Here is a 23708-nt window from a genome sequence, read left to right as displayed (position 1 = left end):
AGTGGCAGATATAAGTAGATCAACAAAAGTCCCAAAGCAAACCTTTTGCTTGGATAGCACATTGGCTTGGGAAATGGTTTGAGGAGACAAGGGAAAGAACTACCTGGCCAGGACAAACAACATTTGCACCGGGGGCCTCCTGAGTTCAATGTCCTGCACCTTCACATGAGGAACAGGCAAAGCCCCCACTTGCTGTACCCAGGGGAGGGCTCTGCTTCAGCCACAGCTGGTCCACAGGCTGAAATCAAAAGATCAAAGTATTATCAGGGGAAAAAAACCCCAAACCACCAACCAAACCAACTTTACAGAGCTAAAGGCATGAACCATTTCACAGAGTTGCTCTTTGTGAAACTGTGGTTAATTCAACAACACTAATACAATGTAATCAGTTGTTGTCCCCTCTCCCCTCTGCTCTGGCCGCTCAGAAATCTAATATTGTTTATTTTTGTTATCTTATTTCCTCTTTATTATCTTGCCCGCGGTTTTCGTGGTTTAACACTTCGGAATGCACCTCTCCAGGCCCAGCTTGATGTTTACACTCGTTAGAGAGATTTATGTTCCCGTGGCAGGAAACCGGCGTCCCCAGGGGCAACGCTGCTCCCCGCGGTGAGGTGGCCGGGCCCTGGGTGGAGCTGGCAGGGGGTTTATTGGGGGGTGGTGGTGGTGGGCGCTTTTGTTTCGCCTGAGGTGTTCTGGAGACCCAGAGCGGGCTGGGCCTGCGGGACCCCACGGGAGGAACCCCCGCCGCCGCCAGGCCACTCCGCGGGACCCCGGGCGGCGCCCGCGCTCCGCCCCTCGCCTCAGCACCGCCCTGGGCCAGCCCTGAGGCGGCCCCCCAGCCGCCCGCCCGCGGGGGTGTCCGCCGCTGCCGCCCGAGCCACCCCGCTCCTCCCGCCGGGAGGAAGCCACCTCAGGAAGCCACAGCCCCACAGTGACAAGCCTCTACCTCTCCAGAGGGCTGCAAAAAACGGGCAGAGACGCCAACTCGCTGCCCCCGCAGCGCTGTAGCGGTCGCAGCCGCCTCTTCCCTCAGGCCTAGGGCCTCCTTCCGCCACAGCGGCGCGGGCACGGCAGGGCACCGGAGCGCCACGGCGGAGCATGACCGGCGGCGGACAGCCCGCATCTGCCCCGCGCGCCTGCTGCTGGCTTCTCCTATTGGATGCAGGTGTTCTACTACCGCTCCCCCACTCGTTTTTGATTGGCCGTGACGCTCCTAACTCGCCAGGTAACGGTTCCCGGCCTATGATTGGTCGTAGGTGGGCGGGATCCTTTTGGGGATTGGCTCCAGGTGAGTCGTAGCTTGCTATTGGTTGACAGGTAGTGTAGGAGGTGTTCTATTGGCTGTGGGCGCTAACCTTCTTAGTCCGCCATGTTCGGCGCGGTGGTGCCGTTGCCGCGGGAGCGGGCGCGGGGCGGGGAGGCAGGAGGCGGCTGAGGCGGGGACCGGGTGCTTTTCCCGCTGCCCGCTCCGCCGCGCGCTGCCGCCGGCCCGTCCCGGGGCCCTGCCGGTACCGGAGGGCTGCGGGGAGCCAAAGTCCGGTCCTGAAACTTCCTCGCGGGACTTTGAGCAACTTGAGGCCACGAAGGTGTAGGCGGGCCCCGGCGACGCGGAGCCGCGCCCCCCCCCCCCCCTCCCCCCCCTCCCCCGAGGCGGAGAGCGCCCTCCACTCTCACCGGCTTCGTGGAGCGGGCGGGCAGCGGGCCCCTGGGGCCCCGCTCCCTGAGGTGGGACCCAGCTCTGCCGGAGCAGGTAGGAGGGAGGGCCGGTCCCGGAGGCTGGGGGGAGCCCGGCGCGATCGTCCCGGGCGACGGTGTCGCCTTCCGGCTGCTGCCGCCCGCGCCGCGTGTCCGGCAGGCCCCGCGCTGAGGGGGCGGCCCGGCCCGGGAGGGGCGGAGGGGGTGGGTGTGCGCCGGGGTCCCTCCCTGGTCCCCACGGCCCTGCCTTCCCGGGCCGGGGTTAGCGAGCTGCCTGTATATGTATATATGTATACGTGTGTTTATATATGTGAGGGAAGGGGGTGGCGAGTTTGAATAAACAAGGTGTTTGTCAATCTCCAGTCATCAAAGTAACTTAAATTACCCCTGTGAGTTCCTCCTCTGCTTTTCTTGCGTTAGATTTGTAACCAACATTAATTGATAGTAGGCTTCCATGTGTATAAAAACTGTTTTGACTTAAAATGCGCTACTCTGCGGAAGAAAAGAGCCAGAAGCCGCACTGATGAATAAGTAAACACTTCTTTGGAGTATTTTTGCCCAAGAGGGAACTGTTGGGTGTTTTATTAAAAAGCATCCTTAAATGCTTGGGATGTTTATGTAAAACTGAATTGTACAGGGTGTTTTTAACTGATCTCATTTAGTTTCTGTGCGGGTCAATGGATTTGTGTATTTTCCTTTTGATTTCTTGCTGTTCTACTTAAAGCTACTTCTGTTCATAAAATTTGACACAACTGATGTGTTTAGTAAGAGTGTGTGTACATTCAGCTATATTCTGGTTTTCTTTCTGTGCAGCTGGATTGAAAATCATCTGGAGGAGGAATGCGTATTTCACATGTGAAGGTGTTCAGAAATAAGACTTAACCTGTTTTGAGTGAACTTATTTCTATATATTTAAAATCTCATTTAGACTGCTAAATACAGACCATGCCTAGCAGAATGGGCTCAAAAATTGATTTGAACAAAGACTTCATCAGAGTGAAAGCACACTATAGTGGGTAAGTCAGCGTATTCTCTCCTGTATATTGTGCCCTGTCTAATTTTGAAGTGTATCAGACAGGAGTTCATAGTCTGACCTAGTGATAGAGTAAACCACAGTGTTGGTAGATTTGTTATTAATGTCAGATCAGGTATGTAAACTTCTGGGCTATTAAAATACCACCTGGACTCCTGCAGCATGCTCGTTGTAGAAAAGAGTTGGTAGTTTGTTCTTCTCTTGAAACAAGAGGAAATGCACAAAACTGGCATGCAGTTACGCTGGGCTGATGGGTTATTGATTTCTCTTTTGTTACAAGTGTTTGTGGTCACGGACAGGTATAAATCCATCTCTTGCATCCAGATGCGGTTACTGCATTTCATTGTGTCTACTTTGTAATAAAGGTACGACAAATCTTACATAATGAACTCTACAGGTTACTCAGGAATTAGGAGGAACTATGACTTACACGTTTGCACTTACAAATGTCTATTTGTGACTCTGTGCTCCTTGGGACAAAACATGTAAAGCTGAATGCGAGTCCTTTTCTAGTGGGGATTTTTGGATACTATTTTAACTTGCAGCACTTTTTGTCTTGGAAAATTAGAGTAAGTGTTGAAGTAATAAGTGAGTGCCATTGGGTTTGTCCTTTTTTGTTTGTCTTACAGAAATTTTAGAAGGTATTATTGGAATTACTTCCATTAATACTTAATAAATATGAGAAATGAGGGGAATTTGCGTAGATGGCAAGTTATCAGTAAACTTAGATGAACCTATGCAGGCTGGTTGAAGACTCAGTTTTAATTGATTTAAAACAAATAAACACACAATCTTTGTTTTCCTGCTGTGAATAAATACTAAAAGTAAACTCTTGTATAGTTTGCCCTTTAATTTTTGATGGCTGATTCCCCTGCTCCCCTCCCAGTAATTTGACTAATGCATTTTGAAGGGCAATGAGATGTTAACATGGTTGCTTCAGTTATTTTCACAATGCTTGTTTTTGTAGCTCTGATTTAAGACAATAAAGAAGAAGTCAAGGTCCTTTATCACTTCAGTCATCAGCAGTCAGGAAGATTTTTTATTACTTCAGTGTGAAATTCGGGTTTTCAGACATGTTTAAACTCATGTTGCTTTGGTCTCTCCTGTCTTCCTCCAAGACCTAAGTTTAAGTCATTTGTGGAGTTAAATATTTAGCTTAATTAAATCCTTAGACTTGATTCGAAATATTTAAACTAAACTTACTGGCTAGGTGTCCTGAGTCATCTTTTATGATGTTTTACTGCTAAATAAGTTAATGTTGCTACTGCTGTGGCAGATCTTCTATTGTGTAGAAAAATGCTATGTTGCATTAAATGTGTATAAAAGTCACCTCACCAAATTTTATTGAAAACAAAATGTTTTCTTGCTAAGCTTATCCACAGAGTCAGCATGGAGTAGTTTGAGGTCCTGAGTTTAGAAATTTAGAGCAGTGGTACTAATTCGGTAAATGCCAGTTTTCTTATAAATTAGTGTGAAAATGTGTCTGATTTTACTTTAGCTGGCTTCAATTTCTAGCTGTGCTACTGACTTCTTTCCCTTATGCCTACTCATTTGGCTTTTTATGTCTTCGTTTTGCCACCTGTCAATTGAAAGTCTAGCAGAATCTGTTGATTTAGAGTTCGCTTATGTATAGGTTAAATTTTCATATGAAAATTTGCTTAGTTAAAACATAGGTAAGCTTTTAGTGGTCAGAAGTCATGTCAAAATATAACAAAATACAGAAATTTGCTAGTTGAAATAGAATTTAGAAGAAATCCATTTATGAAAGCAAATGGGACTGTATGCTGTGGTTCATTGTTAACTGTTGCTCAGTAATTTCTGAAATGTGTTCACAATAGTTAATGCAGATCAGTTGGGTTTTGTTATCATTAATCTGCACCATGGTTTTGTTTTGGTTATTTAATAGATGCATGTAAACTGCTTCTTGAACTCTGAGTGAAAGATATATTTGCTGTTACTAGTAATTATTTTCTGCTCCATAGTTTTATCCTGCACCTCTGAATCATGTCATAGATAGGCTTAAGTTGAAAGGAACAGACGAACTTCAAGTAATTGTGTGATGCACTTCTGAGGTGCATGGATGTGCATGCTTCTCTGAAACTGCTGTTGGCCAGCTGCCTTAGCTCTGTAAGGGAAGGCACTATAAACACAAATAGAACTTAGTGTAAACCGTTTGGGATAACTTGCTGGCAGATAGTGTTGATATAAAACAAATGTGTCTGTAGAGCTTGTCTGCAGAAGTGGAGGAGGTGATACTTGTGTCACAATTAGAATTCATGTATAATTATTATGATGTTTTACAATAAACTACTACTGTAGTTTCTGTAATGCTATATTCAGTAATTTCCGTAAACTGTGAAGTCTGTAAGTCAGTTCACAAAACGGGTTCTAAGCTCAGTGAATTTTGGTTTTGTTGTACTGATCAAATTCTGTGAATAAGAGCTGACTTTTGGCATTGTAGACTGTATAACTGATTATCTCAGTGTCTCCATTAAAGTATTCATTTAAATCTCAGTATTCCGTTAAAGTACTCGTCTTTTGAACAAATTTGACAAACTGCAGGAAGTCATTGATGCTGGACAATTTCAGAATTAAGGACAAGCTCATTCAGGTAGCTGCTAAAAAATTAAAATAATAGTACAATATATCATTTTGAAATCCCAGTTAAAAATATAAGCAGGAGGAAGTTCTAAAGCACATGACTGTTGAGTCTGTCTGTGGAGTCCTAGTATCTCAGGTATTCATGCTTCTGGGTGTGACAGAGTTCTTCACATAGCATAGCATAAATAACTTTGTTTTGTAATCTACTTATGCAGTTAACTTGTGTAATTCTTATTTCATTATGTCAGTTAATTAGTTTATCTGTTTTACACCTGGTTACTTGAAATCACTTCATTTAGAGCAGTGATGCAGTATAGTTTGATGTATGTTAACTTGGTTCTAAACTGTGACACACTTAATCTATCACTGTGAATGATTCTCTTGCTATAACCACTTACACATAACTTCATATTACTTTGTAGTGTCCCATTTCAGGTATCTGACAAAGAAAAGTGTCCTGTGAGGTTTATCAGTATTAAAAGAATGAAAGATTTTCATTTATCTGTGCCCTGATTGCCTAATGTGGCTGTACAGACATTAAGATGAAACACAGTAAATCTCAAAAGAACATGGACATCATTGAGATATAAGAATAACTTGGAATAAATATTATTAATGTTTGCGTCTGCAGTAGGTGCTATTTAGCATAGTCCACCTGTGTTTTGTCCAATATCAAGTTCATTAACTTAGTAGAATGGCAGTGCCATCTGTTTATAATAATTTTAAGAATTTAAGGTTGATACTAATCATTTTGTCAGCTTGGAGTTTGTAGCGTGCATAGTGGAGTATTGTCTTCCTGCATAATTTCAGTTTTTGAGTAGTATTTAGATACTTGTGAAAGTGTGATTGACCAGAGTTACCACAGATCTAGCTATTTCATTCCGTGAGTAGCTTGTGGTGGCAGGGCATTAAGTAATGAGCTGCATTTGTTAGTGACCTTGTCTTGGTGAAAGGTGTTGTGCCAGACCTCAGACACTCCTTTGAGAGCTGGTTTGGTCTCTTCCTTTCATAAGTGCATAAAATAGACTTTTTCTGACAGGGAGTTGTTCTTAACCTCACCTGACAGCTCTCAGTATTGTACAATAATGTGGATTTACAAGTTGGCAGTTAGCATGCCTATTTCTTTTCCCATTGTTATTCTGAAGAATTACTAAGTTGCTGTTCTTTGAGAACTTAACAAATTGTAGATTAAAGGTACACTTGAAAAGACAGCAGTACTTTTAATCTGAATTTGAAACTTAGTTCAGTTCTTAATAACTTAAGTTATTGTCTTAGAGCTTTTCTTGTAATTTTTCTTGGCAAAGGCAAAATACAAAGTTATTAGTGCATATAATTTAAAATGTCATAGAAGTCATATGTCTATGTCATAGGACTTAAGATTCCTAGTTCAGTGTAGTACCTTTTAGCTTCTGGTTGAAAGATGAGACTAGGAAAAATATGTAATATAACATGTTTTCTAAAATGACTTGACACATGGTATGAAAATAGGAAAATCTCAGTCATGTTGGGAAGCTTCTGGTAAACTTACTGTGTTAAACTAAGAGGGGAAAGAATTACATGTGCCAGTAGCCATTAAATATAAAACTTTTCCTAACTATCCCCTAGGTTTTGAAAGCACTGAGATGACTTGAGTACATCTCCTCTTTCTTCCTGTACTTAATTAGTTCCTTTCCTTGTCATTTGAAGCCTATTTAGAAAACAGGAGAAAGTCCAGTTTGTATCCTCATATTTAGGTTTGCATAATCTGTTTGTTTTTTTTTTTTAATCTTTGTCCTACTTTGACAGTACTGTGTGGGCTTGATATAATCAAGAGTTGTTCTCACAAATGCCTGAGCGTACTGTGTGGTTGATGTTAGTGGAGTTCAGTACTGGGTTCATGTTCTCAAAACACCATGAGGGTAGAGCAGAAGATGCAGAATTTGAGTAAGATTTTATCCGAGTTTTCTTGTAATGATATCTTTTGAGAATTTACCTAATCAAAGCTTTCTCTCTAACAATATAGTGGATGTGAGGAGAAACCTACATTTTAAAAGGATTTTACCATAATTGGTATTTTTCTTCTGTCCCGATGGGAGAAGTACCCGGATAAAATTTAATTCTTACTGAGTCTTGGGATCATTTTACACCACTTCAAACCTTGATAGTTACAATAAGGGAACTTGACTTACCCAAGTAAACATGCATTAAAAATAGATCACTAACACAGTTATTTCTTCCATCCTGAAGTATTTTTTAAAAAAGTTAAACATGGTAAGATGTAATCCTGTTGACTTCTGGCAACTAATTTATGTTAGTGGGAGCATTCATACGAGGAGTCCTGATTCTGTAAGTATGACTTTGCAGCTTAGTGTCCATAGATGGAATTGTTGGAATATGCAGGCTAATGCAGATACTTTCTGGTTAAAGCTTATGTTTTCATCTCATGCAGGGACATCCTGATAACAAACTTGGATGCATCAATGAGCTACGATGAACTTTGTGATGAAGTGCATGAGATGTGTAATTTACAACAGGAGCAGCCAATTACCCTCAAGTGGATCGATGATGAAGGTATTGTACTGAAATACTACTTAGGCATTCTTGGGTTTATTGTTCATAGTGATACAAAGAAGGGGCATTGAGGAAACTTGTTTACACAAGTTCTATATTGTGGAGTTACTTTTTGTTCCTAAACACCAGGGTATGTAAACCTGCCTTATAAAGCAGCAGGGAGCTAGAAGAAAGAGCTGCAAAGCATCATGGTTGATTGTGGTAGCCCTTGAATTCAATTCTGTAGAAGTGAAGTCTTCGTAGAACTTCAGTATTTTCCTATTCCATACTTCTATGCTGAATGCAAACTTTGTTTCAGTTTCACACTTTCATAGGCCTAATGCTGTAACCCCCAAAATTCTCAATTTTGTATTCTTGGCAAGATCACTTTTTGATGTTTTTAACCCTGTCAGCTTTCAAAATGACATAGGTATTTGTGTTTCCTGAATTGTGATTTCTCTTTTAAACAAGTGTTTCTGAGAAGCAATGCAATTGTAATTCCAGAAGGCTGGTTTTACCTCTTTGAGGATTTTTATATTTTATGGAAGGTAGGTGCTAAGAATTCCAGTGACAATAATTGGTTTTCTCTTTTTATGGTGGTTGTTCCTGGCAACTGCATGATTGTCACTGATGGTTGTGTTGATTATAAACATACCCTCTTCAAGAATCAGAGGGTAGATGTTTATATTTAAAGGAGTGTTCTACTAAATTGATTGTTAATATAGTGCTGATGTAAGCTACAATGACCAATCAAATTCTAGTCACCTTTATTTCATGTTGTGGGTTTTTTTCACTTGACTGATACTTCAGAGTACCATTTTTCAAAGATAATGGATATTACGTAAAAACTTACCAGAAATAAGTTTTTTCCCTATTGTGGTGAGGAAAAATGCCCAGTATATTTAAAGTACGTTATGTCCAGAAAAAGAAATAGGAGGTGGTCATGGTGGAGGGTGTTCATATGTGGGGAAAGTAGTGTAAAGTTTTATTTTTGTGGAAAGTGGAGTTGATAACAAATCATTTTTACGTGATTTTATTGAAGTATTTTTCTTATGCGGTTCCACAGGAAAGGTTGATGATGCCAGATCTCATTGTTCTAAGTTATCTTCAGGTGTAAAGCAGTTTATCATTATTCTTCCACAAATAGTTGTATGTGAGAGAAACTTACCTTTTCTTTACCTTTCCTATAGGCTCTGAAATATCGGCGTGGTGTGAGATGGGTTTGCATATTTTTTTCTGCTGTAAAATGTGGCAGTTCTCTGCAGCCTTAAGTTAGAGCCTTCTGGTTGTTGTGAGTAGTAGTGACATGGGGATACTTGATGCTGAGTGCCTTTGCTACTTTATTTTGCTTCCTTTTGGAATTTATGTGTCTGCTTGCGATTTAACAGAAGTGTAATGCATCTGTAACTCATAGTGGGCAGAACTCCTGACGTAGTATGTTGAAAACAGCTACGGTGCAATTATACATCTGCACAGGTGCTTGGTAATTTTCTTCTTGCACTTTGCCAAAGCCACGGTCTGCAGCAGAACTCCTAGAACTGAATGTCGAAAGATGAAAAAATACTAGTTTGTGTTTTGGTTTTTGAATGATGGCCTACACCGCTCTCTTAGCAGAGTCACATTGTTCGGTGGTCGAATGGAATTTCAAAATAATGGTTGAGGAAAGAGGTAGCCTGTAGTCAAAGAAGATTCAGTCCTCTTAAAATATCAAGGAGTGGTATCAATTATTTTTAAAATATACTGTTTATCTTCTGTTTACCAAGAAAGACAAAGGCAACTAGGAACTTCAGTTTCCTACCCCTCAGTTTCATGGCAGTCTAATACAAAATAACCTGATCAGAGATGCACAGATAACAAATACATTGCATGTGTTTAGCTATCAGAACTGCATGACTGCTAATAAAAGGAAGATTCTTGTAGGACAGAAAAAAATCTCATGGGTTTTGACTGGGAGGATTTTAAGACGTGATTCCTGTTAACTATTCTTGCTTTGGCTATCTGTTGCATTAGCTTTTTGAGTTTTACTTAAAAGAATGGATTTTTTTTTTTGTAGTTGCAGTTCTATTAAGTTTTCTTCTAGTCTTGGTTAAATACGTACCTGTACGACCCTTTTTCTAATTCCTGAATCTAAGTTTTCCAGTTTCAACCAACCTGCTGTTTTGGCTGCCCTCAGTCCTCACAGGTTTTAGGAGTTATCCTATTTCTGCATATGAGTGAATGTTTCTACGTATTGCCACATGTAATTTAAGTCCATTTGACTGATTGCACGAACAGATGTTCTCTTTGAAACTATGTTAAAGCACACAGTTGCTGAGGCGTAATGAATAAAGAAAAATACCAAAGAGCTGAAGGAAATGAATTTTCTGTTGGGCTTTTTTAACGTTTCTCTGTTTTTGGCAACATCCAAAATGTCTGAACTACTAACTCAGTCACAATAAAATCCCACAAACATGTAAGGAATGTGGATTTTTGATTTACAATACAAATAATTCTTTTGTCGTTCATGTTGCATTATTGCAGTATTTATAGATTATCAGGAGCAGTGGCTTTCAAAGAGTGGTATCTTTTATTTTTGAAAAAAATATTCTTAATTTTTAAAAATAAAAAAATGAGCTTCATTTACTATGTGGGTCGACAGTGACACCACTTGATCCATATGTTGTATGGTCATGTGTCACATATGGTGGACAAGGTGTACTGCGGGGAGAGTGGGTGTTCGACAAAGTTTCAGGAGTTGAGAGTGACACCTTCGCTCATTTGCTTGCTTTTAGTGTGTTGTGACGCACTGCAGTTTACGTGTGCCTGGTTAAGTGGATTTATGGATTAATTACCTAGTTTTAACTAAAATAACCCACACAAGGTGATGCTAATAATGTGAGCACAGGCAGGCAACAAGAAAATGGTGGAGCTGACGCTTCTACTCTTAACTATGAACTGTCAGCCACATTGCAAGGTAAAAACAATGACTATAATCAGATGTGACAAGAGGTCGGCCACAAAGATTTGGAGTTGTCAGGAATGGTATTTGAAATATGTATTTACATCCACTGTTTTTAATGATGAACCTCACCTTAAGTGTATGTAGTATTCTGAGAAAATGGATAATGATAGTATGAAGCTGTCATGGTTAGCAAGGCATATAAAACCTAAGTATCTAGAGTAAGGGAAGTTTTTATCTTTTTATAAGCCTGGTGATGCTCAGTTTGGTACTTGACAAAACTTCACTAAATGTGAAGTTAAAATTTTAGAAGCCAGTTTTGAGGCTTCTTACTTAACAGCAGAAGACAAAAAGCCACATACCTTTGGGGAAACACTCGTTCTTCCTGTCATGGTAAAAGTGACTGGAATAATACATAGAAAAGAAGATGGGGACAAGCTGAAATGCATTCATTTGTCAGAAAATATGCTTGGAAGATGCATGGAAGGTACTGCTGAAAGTTTGAAGAAACAAGTATTAAAACAAAGTATGCAGTGTGGGAAGCTTGCGGTACGGTTGGATGAAAGTACAGATGTTTCTAATATGCCTCAGCTGATGGTATTTGCTAGATTCTGTTTAAATAGTGAGGGTGTGTGGAGATGTAGTTTTTTGAGAGTCACTGAAGGAAAAAAGATGTACTGGAAAAGATAAGATCTTAAGAGTAAATGACTTCAATAAAAGCAGCATGTTTTGGAAAAACTGTGTAAGTCTCCACTGATGGAGAGGCTGATTTGACTGGGTGTGTGTGTCTAAGATTCTGTAGTAAGGTTGCAAAGAGAGCACCACAAGTGAAATTCATCCACTGCATTGTTCACAGGCAAGCTGTTGCAGCAAAGGAGTTGGAGCTAGGAGTGCACAGAGTGCTACGGGATGTCATCAGTGTGATTAATTTTATAAAATCAAAAATTTCAGATAGCACAATATTTACAATGCTTGGTGATGTTGAGAAGTGACCAGGAAACTTCTGTATGTGACCAGGAAACTTTTGTACCTCAGAGAGGTTAGCTGATTATCTTGCAGCAAAGTACTTAAGAGTTCTTAACCTTAAAGATGTTACGTATTTTTCTTTTACAAAAAAATAAATCTTCCAAATACGCAGACATTATCTGTGATGACAAGTGGCTGTCAGTAGTATGCTATCTAGCAGTTATTTTTAAAAAAATAAATAAACACTTGATCACAATGACTGAGAAAATAACTGCTTTTCAAAAGGAACTTGTGCTACATGGAGACAGCATTTCGAAAATCGGTTTGGAGATATTTCTATTGTTCCATTGGACTTAAACTTGGAAATGGAATCTTGTAACCTGTTAAGTCTTCTAAACGGTTTCAGTGAATTTTGAACCTATTAGTTAAAAATGCAACACTTTCAGATTAGTTTGCAAGAACAGCTGATTGACATGAGGGAAGATGAAAATTTACTAACTGAATGGCAGCAAAACCTTTGCATAAATGGTGGATGGGATTGAAGGAGTGTTAAAATTTAGTAAGCACAGCCAATGATGTGCTTCTTTCATTTGGATCTACATCTATTATTTTGAGGTTTCTTTTTTGAAGCTATGATACCATTAAAACCAAGTATTGAAATAAACTGAGTTTAGAACCAGACCTTTGAATCACTATGTCATAAAATGTTAAACAAAGATTTTCAAAAGTCATGAAGCCAGTTCAAACGCATTATCTTACTAAAAAGATTTTAAATTTTTAATAATTTGAGCTAAGTTTTTGTGCCATTAATAAAAACATTTTGATTTTAAAATTTATCTCATCCTTTAGAAATTTTTATCTTGGTGTATTTTTTTATAATGTAGATATTAGGGTTTTGTGCTCAGAAAATTTTAATGATGGGGTGTGCTGCTGAAAAAGTTTGGAGACCAGCGATCCAGAGGTTGTCATGGGCTGTTAAAATAGTATTTCTGCCTACCAGAGAGGTATTCTGCTATTATGTTCAATTCAGATGTTTAACATTAAGGGAAAATGTCCTCACTTAAACTGATTAGGATTTATACCTTGGGGATATTGTCTGACTCGATACTTGCATTTCCTGTATTTTCTTAATATAAAGCTAATAGTACATGTCAGAGAAATGGAGTAAAGTGTGCATCAAGCGTGGTATTTGAGACCAGGCCTTAGTGTGCTGTAATGATTCTGTCTCAGTTTTAGTCTTTTCCCTGTGAATTTCATCCTGAATGATATCTCATAGTTTGGGGTATGTGTGTTTTTCTGGTTTATCTATTTTAATAGTTAGGCTTTTTAGAGTACTCTTGAAATTGTGGCTGGCATGTTGCCTTTTTAAGAACTCGTGAAAGCTCTGTTTGTTGAATCCCCTACTAAAGAATGCGGGTATGGAAGACAAAGTCATAGAAACTAAGGCTTGATCTGTTTCTGAAAGAGAGGGTTGTTTCTGGCTAGGCAGGTTTTATGAATTTTTTTCCTTCAGTTTCCTTTTTTTCTACTTCTAAACCTAAGTTAAAAGCAAAAATGTGAACCTGTTTTCCTCAAAACATATAAGCAAACCTTGAAAATTTTAGAAGCTTTTAGAGAGAAATTAATTTTGCGTTACTTACGTATTTACATCTGTGTTGCCATGTTGGTATCCCATCCGTAACTTTAATCTGTGTATCTCATTTCTTACACTTGGTAATCATAGATTGCTTTTCTGTCAGTCTAGCAAGAGGGACTCAACTAAAATCTATGTGTACCTTCATAACTTTTAAGTTAATGTATCATGATTCTGCAGTCAGCAAAGGTAAGATGGTAAGTTAATGGGCCTTTTAACAAAGGGTAAATTAATTTTGAATTAAACTTTCAGGTTACTAGGAAGTGATCTTGGTTTTTTTCTGCTGTGTGTTAAAAGATCTTTAAGCACATCTATTCACTTTTGCATTTTGTTGTCCCCTTGCAAACCAACATAGTATATTTATATCTACTGAGTTTCGATGAAATTCAAAGAAAAGAAGAAAAAGGTGTTGATATCTTTTGGCTTTGTTCAAAATGCCAGCTTAATATCAAATGATTGAAAGAAAAGCAGTCCTGGAGGCTCGTGTGTTTCTTACTAATTGAAATTCCCCACTTAAGCAAATCCGTGACTGAAGAATTATATGTTGCTTTTTTGTTAGGTGACCCATGTACCATTTCATCTCAGATGGAACTGGAAGAAGCCTTCCGTTTGTACTGTCAAAACAGAGATGAAGGGCTGATTATTCACGGCAAGTATTACACTATTCAAGAACCTGTATGCATTTGTTGATAATTCTAGTATAATTTTAAATCTGAGATTGGAACAACTCCTTTGCGTGTCAGATAATGTTGTTCTATATGTAGCTGGTTCCCTATAATTTGATGTTGTAAGAAGGAAGTGTTGTTTTGGGTGTGGAGCACAAAGTTGAAACCATACAGTAGGCTTTGAGGGGGCTTCAGGTTCTAAAATGCACAGATTTATGAATGCTGTGGTCAAATATAAGACCTTGCTAGTATGGAACCAAATTCTGATAATGTCACTTCTCACGTAGAATTACTTAAAGGCTTCCAGAAACTGTCTTTGTGTAAACATATTCAAGAATCAAGGAAAAAGTACTGCTGAGAATCTTTTCACTTAAAAATCTAATCTTTTTGTTTTAGTTTTCCCAAGTATTCCAGAGAAACCCGGCATGCCTTGTCCAGGAGAAGATAGTGAGTACTAAAATGTTACCCAGTTTTAGCTTTTTTCAGTCACGTGAAAGAGAAATATATTTAAAGATTTTCATAATCTTTCACGTGTATCTGCTGTGTGGTTTCTTAATAGAATGTGAAGTGCTTGGTATTTTATCAACAGAGAAATTATATAAATCAGCATTGTAGTACTGTGTTAATATTTGAGGATTAATATTCATTTTCCAGTATTGGGAGGAAATGTCAGGATTTTAGATGTGCATTTGAATGTGGTCCTTTGCTTTTGTGGTCCTCTTGGTTTCTTAACTTGCAGGGAGAAGAAGTGATGTACTGAAGAAGGGGGAAATAGAGCTTTTTCTATAAAAACTAGTTTGTTATTAATCTCTAAAATTTTTCTGTATTAATATCTTAAAAAATCTTGTGAAAGGTACATAAACCTCCAGAGGGAAGATACATGATTCATAATGGTGTGCTTGTATTAGAGTAACTTAACTGCACAGGGATAAAAGGATTAAAATAGCTGTATAGTCACTTTTTTGTTATGAAGGGGTGTCATCAGTATGTTAGTTCATATGTCTGTAAATGTTAATGAAAAGAATGTGAATAACTGAGTGACAGAGTTACCAGGTGATGCTTGGCTAGTCACAGTTGTACAAATGCTAACTGAAGAATTGAAGGACCTTTGCTCTTTTCTTAGGAAGATACAAGAGCAGATAAAATTAATTGCTGATAAAAGCAAGTAATGCATACTAGAAGACAGTTGAAGACTGGCTAAAATGTGTAGTGCAGTGGTCAGTAGTTGTGAAGAAGATTTTTAATTAGAGAAATAATACTATCATACTAATAGTTGCTCTATTGAGAACTTTTACTGAAATTTAAAAGATGGAGTGAGATGGAATAAATACCAAAATATTATAGTTTAAATATGATTTTTTTACATTTCAACTACAGTAAATGGTTACATGTAAAAAGCAGTTTTCATGTTGTGGCTAGGTTATTGAAGTTGTCTTAGAGAAAGAAAAAAAAGTAAATGTGCAACACTCTGCTGTCCTTGTTCAGCCAGTTAGAGAAAATAAGCTGTTTTCTACGCAGATCAGAAGTGCAAAACAGATTATTTTCCTTGAGACACCTCATTTTTTTTCCAGAAGGAAAAAGATGATATCTGTGTGGTGTTCCCAGTTTGCTTTTAGGGGGAGCCAATCAAACTTTGGTATAGCTGTTTCCAGTATACTATTTTCTATTTATCTGAGTTTTTTCATGCCTGGTTTAATGTTCTTGTTTGTGTACTTTCTTGTATTTATCAGAATAGTAGCTTGGTGGGTTTCTTACTAATTTTGTTCAAGTTTCCAACAAGGAAATGGATAACCAGTCCATCTTGCTATAGCACATAATGTACTTTACTGCATGTGTAAGCAAATAAGACTTAATTTCAGTACTTGTTTGTCCATGAGTTAAAATTCAGGTGAGGACTGTCTGGTTATAATTTAATCTGTTGAAAGTGTATGGGTTTTACTATGATGTCACTTTCTGATTTAGCTTAACAGGTTGAAAATACCAGTGGGAAAATATTTTCAGGCTCACGTTCCATGATCGTTCTGGACAGAGTGGTCTTAGTTCTCTAGGTCTAAATGTGTTCTTGATGTGATTTGTATACCAGGAATCCTGCTTTTTTCTGGAACCTGAGTTACAGGAGGTGTTACATCCTAAACTGAACCCTTTCCCTGGAAGGGGGTCAGGTTTGCATTGGCAGGCAAAAATTGAACCTCTGTGAATACTGTTAGCAACAGTAACAGTTTTGGTTTTCCCTGTGCCTTGTTACTTTTCTCAAATCTTATTTTGTTAATGATATCTTAGGATGTTTGGGGTTAGCTCAGTGTCTTGTGTGCCTTTGACGTTTGTGAGACTTACAGTACAAGTGATGAATTGGGGGATTAGCTAGCCTTAGGATGCTTGTCATGCTCTGTCATGGCAGACTTTGGTGCTGAAGGTAAATTTAAGCATTCATAAGTCTTCAGACTGTGTTCTGTGCAACTGTGTCTTTCAGTGAAGACAGAAAGGTTGATTTTATTTACATTTCTAACTTTGGGGGGCCTCCCACCTTAGTTCTGCAGTTAAGAATGGAATGACCAAGTCTCTATAACTTGCTTCTAACTTGTTGGATGAAAATTGTAGGAAGTGAGCTCATATGGGTGTCTGTGCCACTCTGCTTTCCCAGTATAAGAACTGAAAGAACCAGCTGGCTCTAGCTGTGCTTCCATTCCTGTAGCTGTTTGAAGAGGGAAGGAGGAAGTACTTGAGTTGTGCCAACCTGGACTGGTGCTACTCCCTAATAGAATTATTTGCCCTTATTTGTGAAAACCCAGAGCAAATAAATGGGACGTGCTGTCAAGAAATGTAAGCTAACTGGAGGAGAGACAAGGATGTTGCTTAAAGGGTTATCTGTGCAAATTATATGGCATAATAAAGTTCACTGCAATTTAATGATCTCATTAAAAGTGTAGATATTTTAGTGCAAAGTTTTTTGTGTTAATTTGTTAGATGTTTTTGTTCTCTCAAGCCATGAGATGAGCTACAGAAGCACATAGGTTAGTGTGGCTCAGATGACCTGGTTATTCTGTCTGTAGGGTATTTCTCCCCACATGGTTTTACAGGTCACGTTGAATGATGCTTTGATTGTTTAAAAAGCCTGCTTAGTAGGATGTGCTTGGTAGGTGATTTGTGGTCAGATTTCTTGTAATTTAATGAATTCATTGCATTTTGCTTCTTTGCATCCATGGGGCCTACATGGAAATCTGGTATTGTGGCCTAGTTGTAACTCTTTTCAAATGGTTTTACAGCAGACCTATTAAATTGTATCAGTACTAATTTAGCATCAACTAATGTATTCAAGTGTTGTTCATTGTTAGCTAAAGGCATACAACAAAAATCTGCATTGCATTTAGACTGTATGGAAAAGTTATTGATATTGGTGATTTAGTTTATTTAACGGACTATTTATTTTGACAGGACTAAAATATTGTCCTTTGATCGTAAAATACTCAGTGTTTTTCACATACTTGTTTTATATGGCTTTATCATTGTAGTTATGTTCATAGGAAATCCTTTTAAAAAATGAGGATATTACATATGCACTTTTCTAGAGCATTATGTTTACACTATAAAGGAGCTTATGAGTTTGCCTCAAGTTATTTCCAGAGATGAATAAACAGTTGTAGTTGTCGCTCTATCCAAAATGGGCTTCCACTTAAATTAGCAGTCTAAGTGTGGACTTTTAGTTTGTTACAGAACTGCAGACAGCTTGAAATGGAATTTTTAAACAAAACTATTCGAATGCTAAATTATTTCATTTGCAATGTGTTGCTCAGACTTGTTCATATTAGAAATAGTCACTCCGTGACCCAATAGTATGTAATCTTCTGAATCGCAAATATTTTGCAGTGAATTTCTGTAGAGTTGTAGGTTTTTCTCTCCAGTTACTTCAGAACAATTCTTTGGAAGAAGAGTGCAGAAATACATGCTGAATGTTCTGCATTTATGTTGAAATGTAGTAATATAGTTGCTAGCTGTCCTGGACCTTTTTAAATTGTTTTGAGATTGTACCAGCCAGCAAAGCTTGAAATAAATGCACATAATCCATGAACGGAATAAACTATGTGACTAATATTTCAATTCTATTTGCATGCCTTAAGAAAAGTTATTTTCATGCTTGAAGAACCTACCTTCATATTGATGCGATGCTGTCTGTAAGATAGAATTTGTACAGTCTTCAGCATCTTGTATTGTCTCTATTCCTTTTGCTCCTGAATTTTTGTGCTCCTTTCTTTCTTTTTCTTTTTTTTTTTTTTTTTTGTTTTCCCTGCCTAGACCCAGCTCACACTATAAATGTATGGCTACTGTATGAACAGTACCTTTTACCTTCAGCAAGACAGTTAACCCATCCCCACACACTGGAATGGCAGTGCTGCTACGTGGGTGAGGTGGCAGGATTCCTGAAACGTCTTGCATCTCTTCCCAGATACTGAATGTGACCTCTCACAGGCGTTTCTAGCATCTGCTGGACTGGAGCCGTGGATACTTTATCACAATGTTTCCTGATAAAGATGGCAGACTTTTAGGCCAGTCTTTTGTATTTCAAAATATTTTTACTTTTTTTAGTAGATCAGCTATTCTTTTGGAATTGATATTAAACAAGGTTGTTTCTGACATGTTTAGGTGTGTATTTCTCTTCTGTGCTCATGATGGCCTTCGTGATACCCTGATACAAAGCATGGTGTCTGATTGGCAGTTTTATAACTTAGTTATTGTAGTCTCAGCTTATTTACATTGACAGACCTCGATCTGATTTATCGCTCTTGGTGCTGCAGTGCATTGTATAACAAAGCATGTTCAGCTGAACAATTTCTATCGATTTGTAGGACTTCCCTAATGGAATTGACGGTTTTATCAGAGAAATACTTGTTTTTGTGACATCAGCTCCTTGACATCCATGCCATGTTTTAGTTTGTGCCTCAGCTGCTAGCTACAGCCTCTCAAGGGAGCCAGTACCACCCGTGCCTGGATACATGAGGCAGAGATGTGAAAGGGAGAGACGGGGGTAACCAGTCTTCCATTAAATATTTGCTCTTAATGTTCGAGCTGATCCTGCCTATTGTCCTTGCTATCTAATGGTATTCAAACAGCGGCATCAGTGGAATAAAGGGAAAATGTTTCATTTCATACCTCCTACATTGTAAAGCATAAAGAATTACATGCTGAAGAAGCTAAAGAATAAAACCCAGTGAGTAATGCATGCTTTTTCTATAGATTTTATGTATCATCATTGTGGTTGCTGTTAAGAATTGAGACCATTGATGCAGTATGTGTGTACGTGTGGTGCAGTAGATAATAGAACTCAGCATTTCGGTTATGATACAGTTGCTTTGCCTACCACCCTCCTTTGCAGCCATAGATTGTTACAAATGCGGAGATTCCAGCTGCCTCTTGTGCGTAGGGATGTGGCTGAGAGACCTCTCAGAAATGCTGATAAAATTGCATTGAAAGGACTCTTGGGGAATGTATTTTAGGAGGAAAAGAACAGAAAAGTGCGTGGTGATGCTGCTGCTAATATTGGAGACTGATGAAAGAAATGTATCCAAAAAACCCTGACGGTATGTGTTCAGGGCCTGTTTATTGTAAGATTGCTTATGTAAAGATTAACAATTTGGAAGCATCATGTTCTAGGGCCTTTTTGTTGAATTGTGTTTAGTGGATTGTCTTAGATGGGTGTTTTTTAATTGTGAAATAATTGTTTTGAATTAAGGTTTAGTTTCTGATATCGTCAGAATAAACTGTGCTAGTTTATTACTTCTGCATTTTTACATCTGAACAAATAGATATGTGTATTCAATGTTAAAAATAATCTTGGATTTAGGGAGCTAGTGCTTAACAAATTTTAGGGTTGTTTTGCTATTGGTTTCGTTAAATAGAAGAATGCAGGCTAGGAAACCTTTAATTTCACAAAAGAGAATGAATATGCTTTTAATGTATAAGTACTTAGGGCATTAGTGTGATAGTAGACTAATGATTTTATTATCTAATATTTCTGGCTGATTTTGCTGCCTTTTTTTTTTGGTAATGATTACACTGTGTTGTGGATGTCTCTTACGCTCTTTGTTTATCTGCTTGGTATTTTAGAATTAGGTGTTTGGACTTGATTTTTCCCCAAGCCACCTTTCCTGAAAATTTCATTGTAGGATTGTGTAAAGGTATCAGACTAACCTAATTATTGTTCTGAGCTATTTTATTTCAGGCATAGATGTTTTGTTTTGCTTTATGTTCTGTCTGATACTACAAAATAGCTCTGTAAGGCTTCTTGCTATGGTAGTGTGGCCTGTAAATATTTTTCTAGCTCATAAGGCAGGTTTTTCCCTTCATTTGTTACTGTATTGGCAGCAGTGATTAGGTTATTCAGAGCACGTGAACCAATTTCATCCCCCAATGAAGAAAGGAACTATTGCGACCATAGAGACTATTCTGAAGACATAGATTGGATTGCGCTGGATAATTAGGCAATTTTGAAACTGCTAGTAACCCTCTCCTGGTTTTTAGTAATTGAACTGACAGAGGAGAAAATTGGACTATTTTTGATGTAAGATATATTGTTGCTTAGGAATTGAAAATAGCTGTGTCATAGTTTCTGAAGAATACCTGAAATCTCTTTGCCAGTCTTAACAGTGTACCACATTTTTTTCATATGTGGCATATTTGAAAAATACACATTTTGAGATGGTGTAAGTTACTGAAAACAGAATTGTAGTTAAAGGTCTGTTTTGCTTATAATAATTTAATGTTTTTAGTTATAAAATCTAAATGTTTTTCTTGGCTATGAAGCAACCAGTAAAGAGTAAAGAGCTAGGCCTCCCTTTTGATAATTGAGGTGTGAAATTACAAGGCATCTGATTGTGGGGTTTGATATCTTCCCTTACTTTAAGATGCTGGATGTCTTAACAGATGTTTGTACACCAATTTGTAAACTATAAACTAAAAATACAATGGAATAAGGAATGCTTGGACTAGTTTTTAAGGTGTCATCACCAACAACCTGCATTCTTTTTTATTATCTTTTTAATTTCACACCCTTGTCTTAGCTATTGCTCAGAATGTAGTGTAATCGTGCAGGAAACATGTCACCTGGTTTTAGAAAACTTCTTTTGAGTGTAATGTCTAGCTTAATCCCCGTGTGTTCTCTCTCATACTTCCAGTCTATATACTTGTCATAAGTTGGTAAATCCACTTTTGATGTACAGGCATTTGGGGTAACTAAATTTTGCTGTTATTTGTTGGAATTAATGGACATCTGTGAGCCTGTTAGGCCTGTCTGTTTCAGTACCTTGAAAGAGCTATTTAATGACTCTTAAATGATGTGGTCAAGGTTAATTATATATTATTATGCTTGGGATTCCGTGTAATACTTTTTAAAACTGGTTGCTCTATGCAAATTATGTTTTTTAATGTTTAGCTGAGCCACAGAAATAGCAACGGAGGCCTGCAGGGCAGGTAAATGAGCTCTTCAACACCTATCTCTTGGTTTTTTGAGTTGCTGTGTGAAAAACAGGATTTTGTGAGAGATATCAGGTGCTGCTGTTTTGAAATGGAGAGCACTTCAGGAGTGAAGCCTTGTAAGACTAAGTAGTGACAGCATTTGGCTAGCCACTGAATACTTGCTGTCAGTACAAATCTGGAGGGTAAATAAATCCTCTGAAGTAAAAAAAGCTAGAAGCGTCTAACTTCAGGCATGCTGAAAGGGTTGTTTTCAGAAGAGGCATGTGAGTCCTAATCATCACTGTCAGTGCAAGAGTTAAGCGTTGAACAGACTCTGCAGTTCTGTCCTTAAACCACAGGGGGAAGGTAGTGACTTGGGTAGTGGAAAAATGAAAAACTGATATTCTCAGTGTTGACTAGGAAGCACCTCATCTGTAATTCTGAACTTCCATTACTAATTCTTCTGTATCTGTAAGTGCTTGTCCTTGTATTAGTACCTGGGGAAACATTTAAAAGGAAACCAGAAACTGTTTGAAAGTAAAACTTCAAAGATTTTATTATGGTCCTCTTTACTTTTACAATAATGTACTCATTCTAATTATAATAGTAATAATTATAATGCTGTAATATGCTTCTTCCAATAATTTAGGTTATCTACTGTGTTCTTCAATAAAGCAGGCACAGGTGCCCTGTGACTGGTGTAGGACTCCCTGGTTTTTAGATTGTCAACTCTGATAAAAACTATTGTTACCCATAGGGATTGCAAAGAGAGGAAAGCCTCAGGCAGGCAGAGTGATAAGTTTGATATTGTAGGGCCTGAAACAATAGATCTGGTGTTGGAACTGATCTATTAATTTCAAGGTGCAATCACTGTTTTTAGCAATAGCACTACTGAATTTCGTTAGAAGGAATAGGTATCATCATAATGATTTTACACAGTGGATCTCATCTTACCCACTGATAATGGAGAGCATGCTAAAAATCAAAAGGGTTTTAGGTGGGAAGCAGTGCGTAAACTTTGCACGTTTGTTATAACTATTCCTTTGCTCTGTGGTGTGAATTGAAAACCCCCTTCCAGAAGCTGAAATGTTCATTTGAAAGATTTAAACATGCTTTCTTTAACATGTTAAACAGTATAGCTTTCCATTAACAGACCGGACAAAAGGGCAGATACATAAGACTGTATCATATGTAACTTTTTTCCTCCATAAAGATGAGAAGCTGTTGGATGGAAGGTTGCTTTCTTTGGAGATTAATTCTCTGTGTTATAAAAGAAGCAAACTGGAAGACTTCCTTGGTTTGCTATTAGAATTAGTGTATAATTGTTGTGGCTTAACCCAGTAGGCAGCTAAATACCACATGGAGTCTCATGTGCACACATCCTTTCCCCCCATCCCCTATAGAATGGGGGAGAGAATTGGAAAAAGAATTAAATTTATGGTTTGAGAAACAGACAATTTAATAGGACAGAAAAGGAAGGGAAAAATAATAAGGAGTGATGATGGTAAAAGAACTAGAGTGTACGAAACACAGTGCACAATACTGACTGATGCCCAGCCAGTTCCGGAGCAGTGGCCCCTGGTCAACTTTCCCCCTAGTTTATGTACTGGGCATGAGGTCATATGGTATGGAATATCCCTTTGGGCAGTTTGGGCTGGCTGTCCTGGCTGCATCTCTTCCCAGCTTCTTGTGCCCCCCAGCCCTGTCACTGGTGGGGCTGAAAAGTCCTAGACTCGGTAAGCACTGCTCAGCAGTAGCTAAAACATCTCTGTATTATCAGCATTATTCTCATCCTAAATCCGAAACACAACACTGTACCAGCTACTAGGAAGAAAATTAACACACTCTCAGCCAAAACCAGGACAGTCATTTAATTCAGAATATAACAGATGTGATGAGTAACTCCTGAAACTGTTCAGATTTTTTTATTTAGCTACTGTCACTAAATAGTAAGTTTAGTAGTGGTTTATATTCCTGCAAAATCTGCTTATTTTGTACTTGTGAAATGTATAAATGCTGTATCTGTATAGTATATGAGGAAGCTCAGATGGGGTAAAAGTACAAATGGGAGAATCTCTCGGAGATTTGATTTATTTATTGAATGATAAAAAGTAAGCGTAGTTCATAGAACTCAGGTTGTGACATCATCAGAATGGTCATTACACACACTTAATTTTAGCTTGCTTTCCTCCAAATATGAGC

At 38.4% G+C, this 23708-nt stretch overlaps 2 protein-coding genes across 3 annotated transcripts in view; one reads left to right on the top strand and one right to left on the bottom strand.

Moving 5' to 3' along the window:
• The window catches only part of CFAP74 (cilia and flagella associated protein 74), a 97704-nt gene extending 96479 nt beyond the window's left edge, over positions 1 to 1225 (bottom strand). The window contains exon 1 of the mRNA XM_080381294.1: positions 947 to 1225. Coding sequence (XP_080237420.1) covers positions 947 to 1100 — 154 coding nt within the window. The 5' untranslated portion in view covers positions 1101 to 1225. The remainder of the gene's footprint in view (positions 1 to 946) is intronic.
• Positions 1092 to 23708, top strand: part of PRKCZ (protein kinase C zeta) — a 69711-nt gene continuing 47094 nt past the window's right edge. The window contains exons 1-5 of one of the 2 annotated variants that reach the window (XM_080381301.1): positions 1092 to 1225; positions 2509 to 2711; positions 7758 to 7879; positions 13955 to 14044; positions 14457 to 14507. In XM_080381301.1, the coding sequence (XP_080237427.1) occupies positions 2641 to 2711; positions 7758 to 7879; positions 13955 to 14044; positions 14457 to 14507 (334 nt within the window). In that variant the 5' untranslated portion in view covers positions 1092 to 1225; positions 2509 to 2640. Of the gene's footprint in view, positions 1226 to 1278; positions 1751 to 2508; positions 2712 to 7757; positions 7880 to 13954; positions 14045 to 14456; positions 14508 to 23708 lie in introns of those variants that run through there. The other variant, XM_080381302.1, reaches the window with a different exon arrangement.

Source organism: Falco punctatus (assembly GCF_963210335.1).
Source record: "Falco punctatus genome assembly, chromosome: 3".
NCBI classification, from domain to species: domain Eukaryota; kingdom Metazoa; phylum Chordata; class Aves; order Falconiformes; family Falconidae; genus Falco; species Falco punctatus.
Note: the sequence above shows the minus strand (reverse complement) of the source record. Positions and strands in the feature narration are given on the sequence as shown.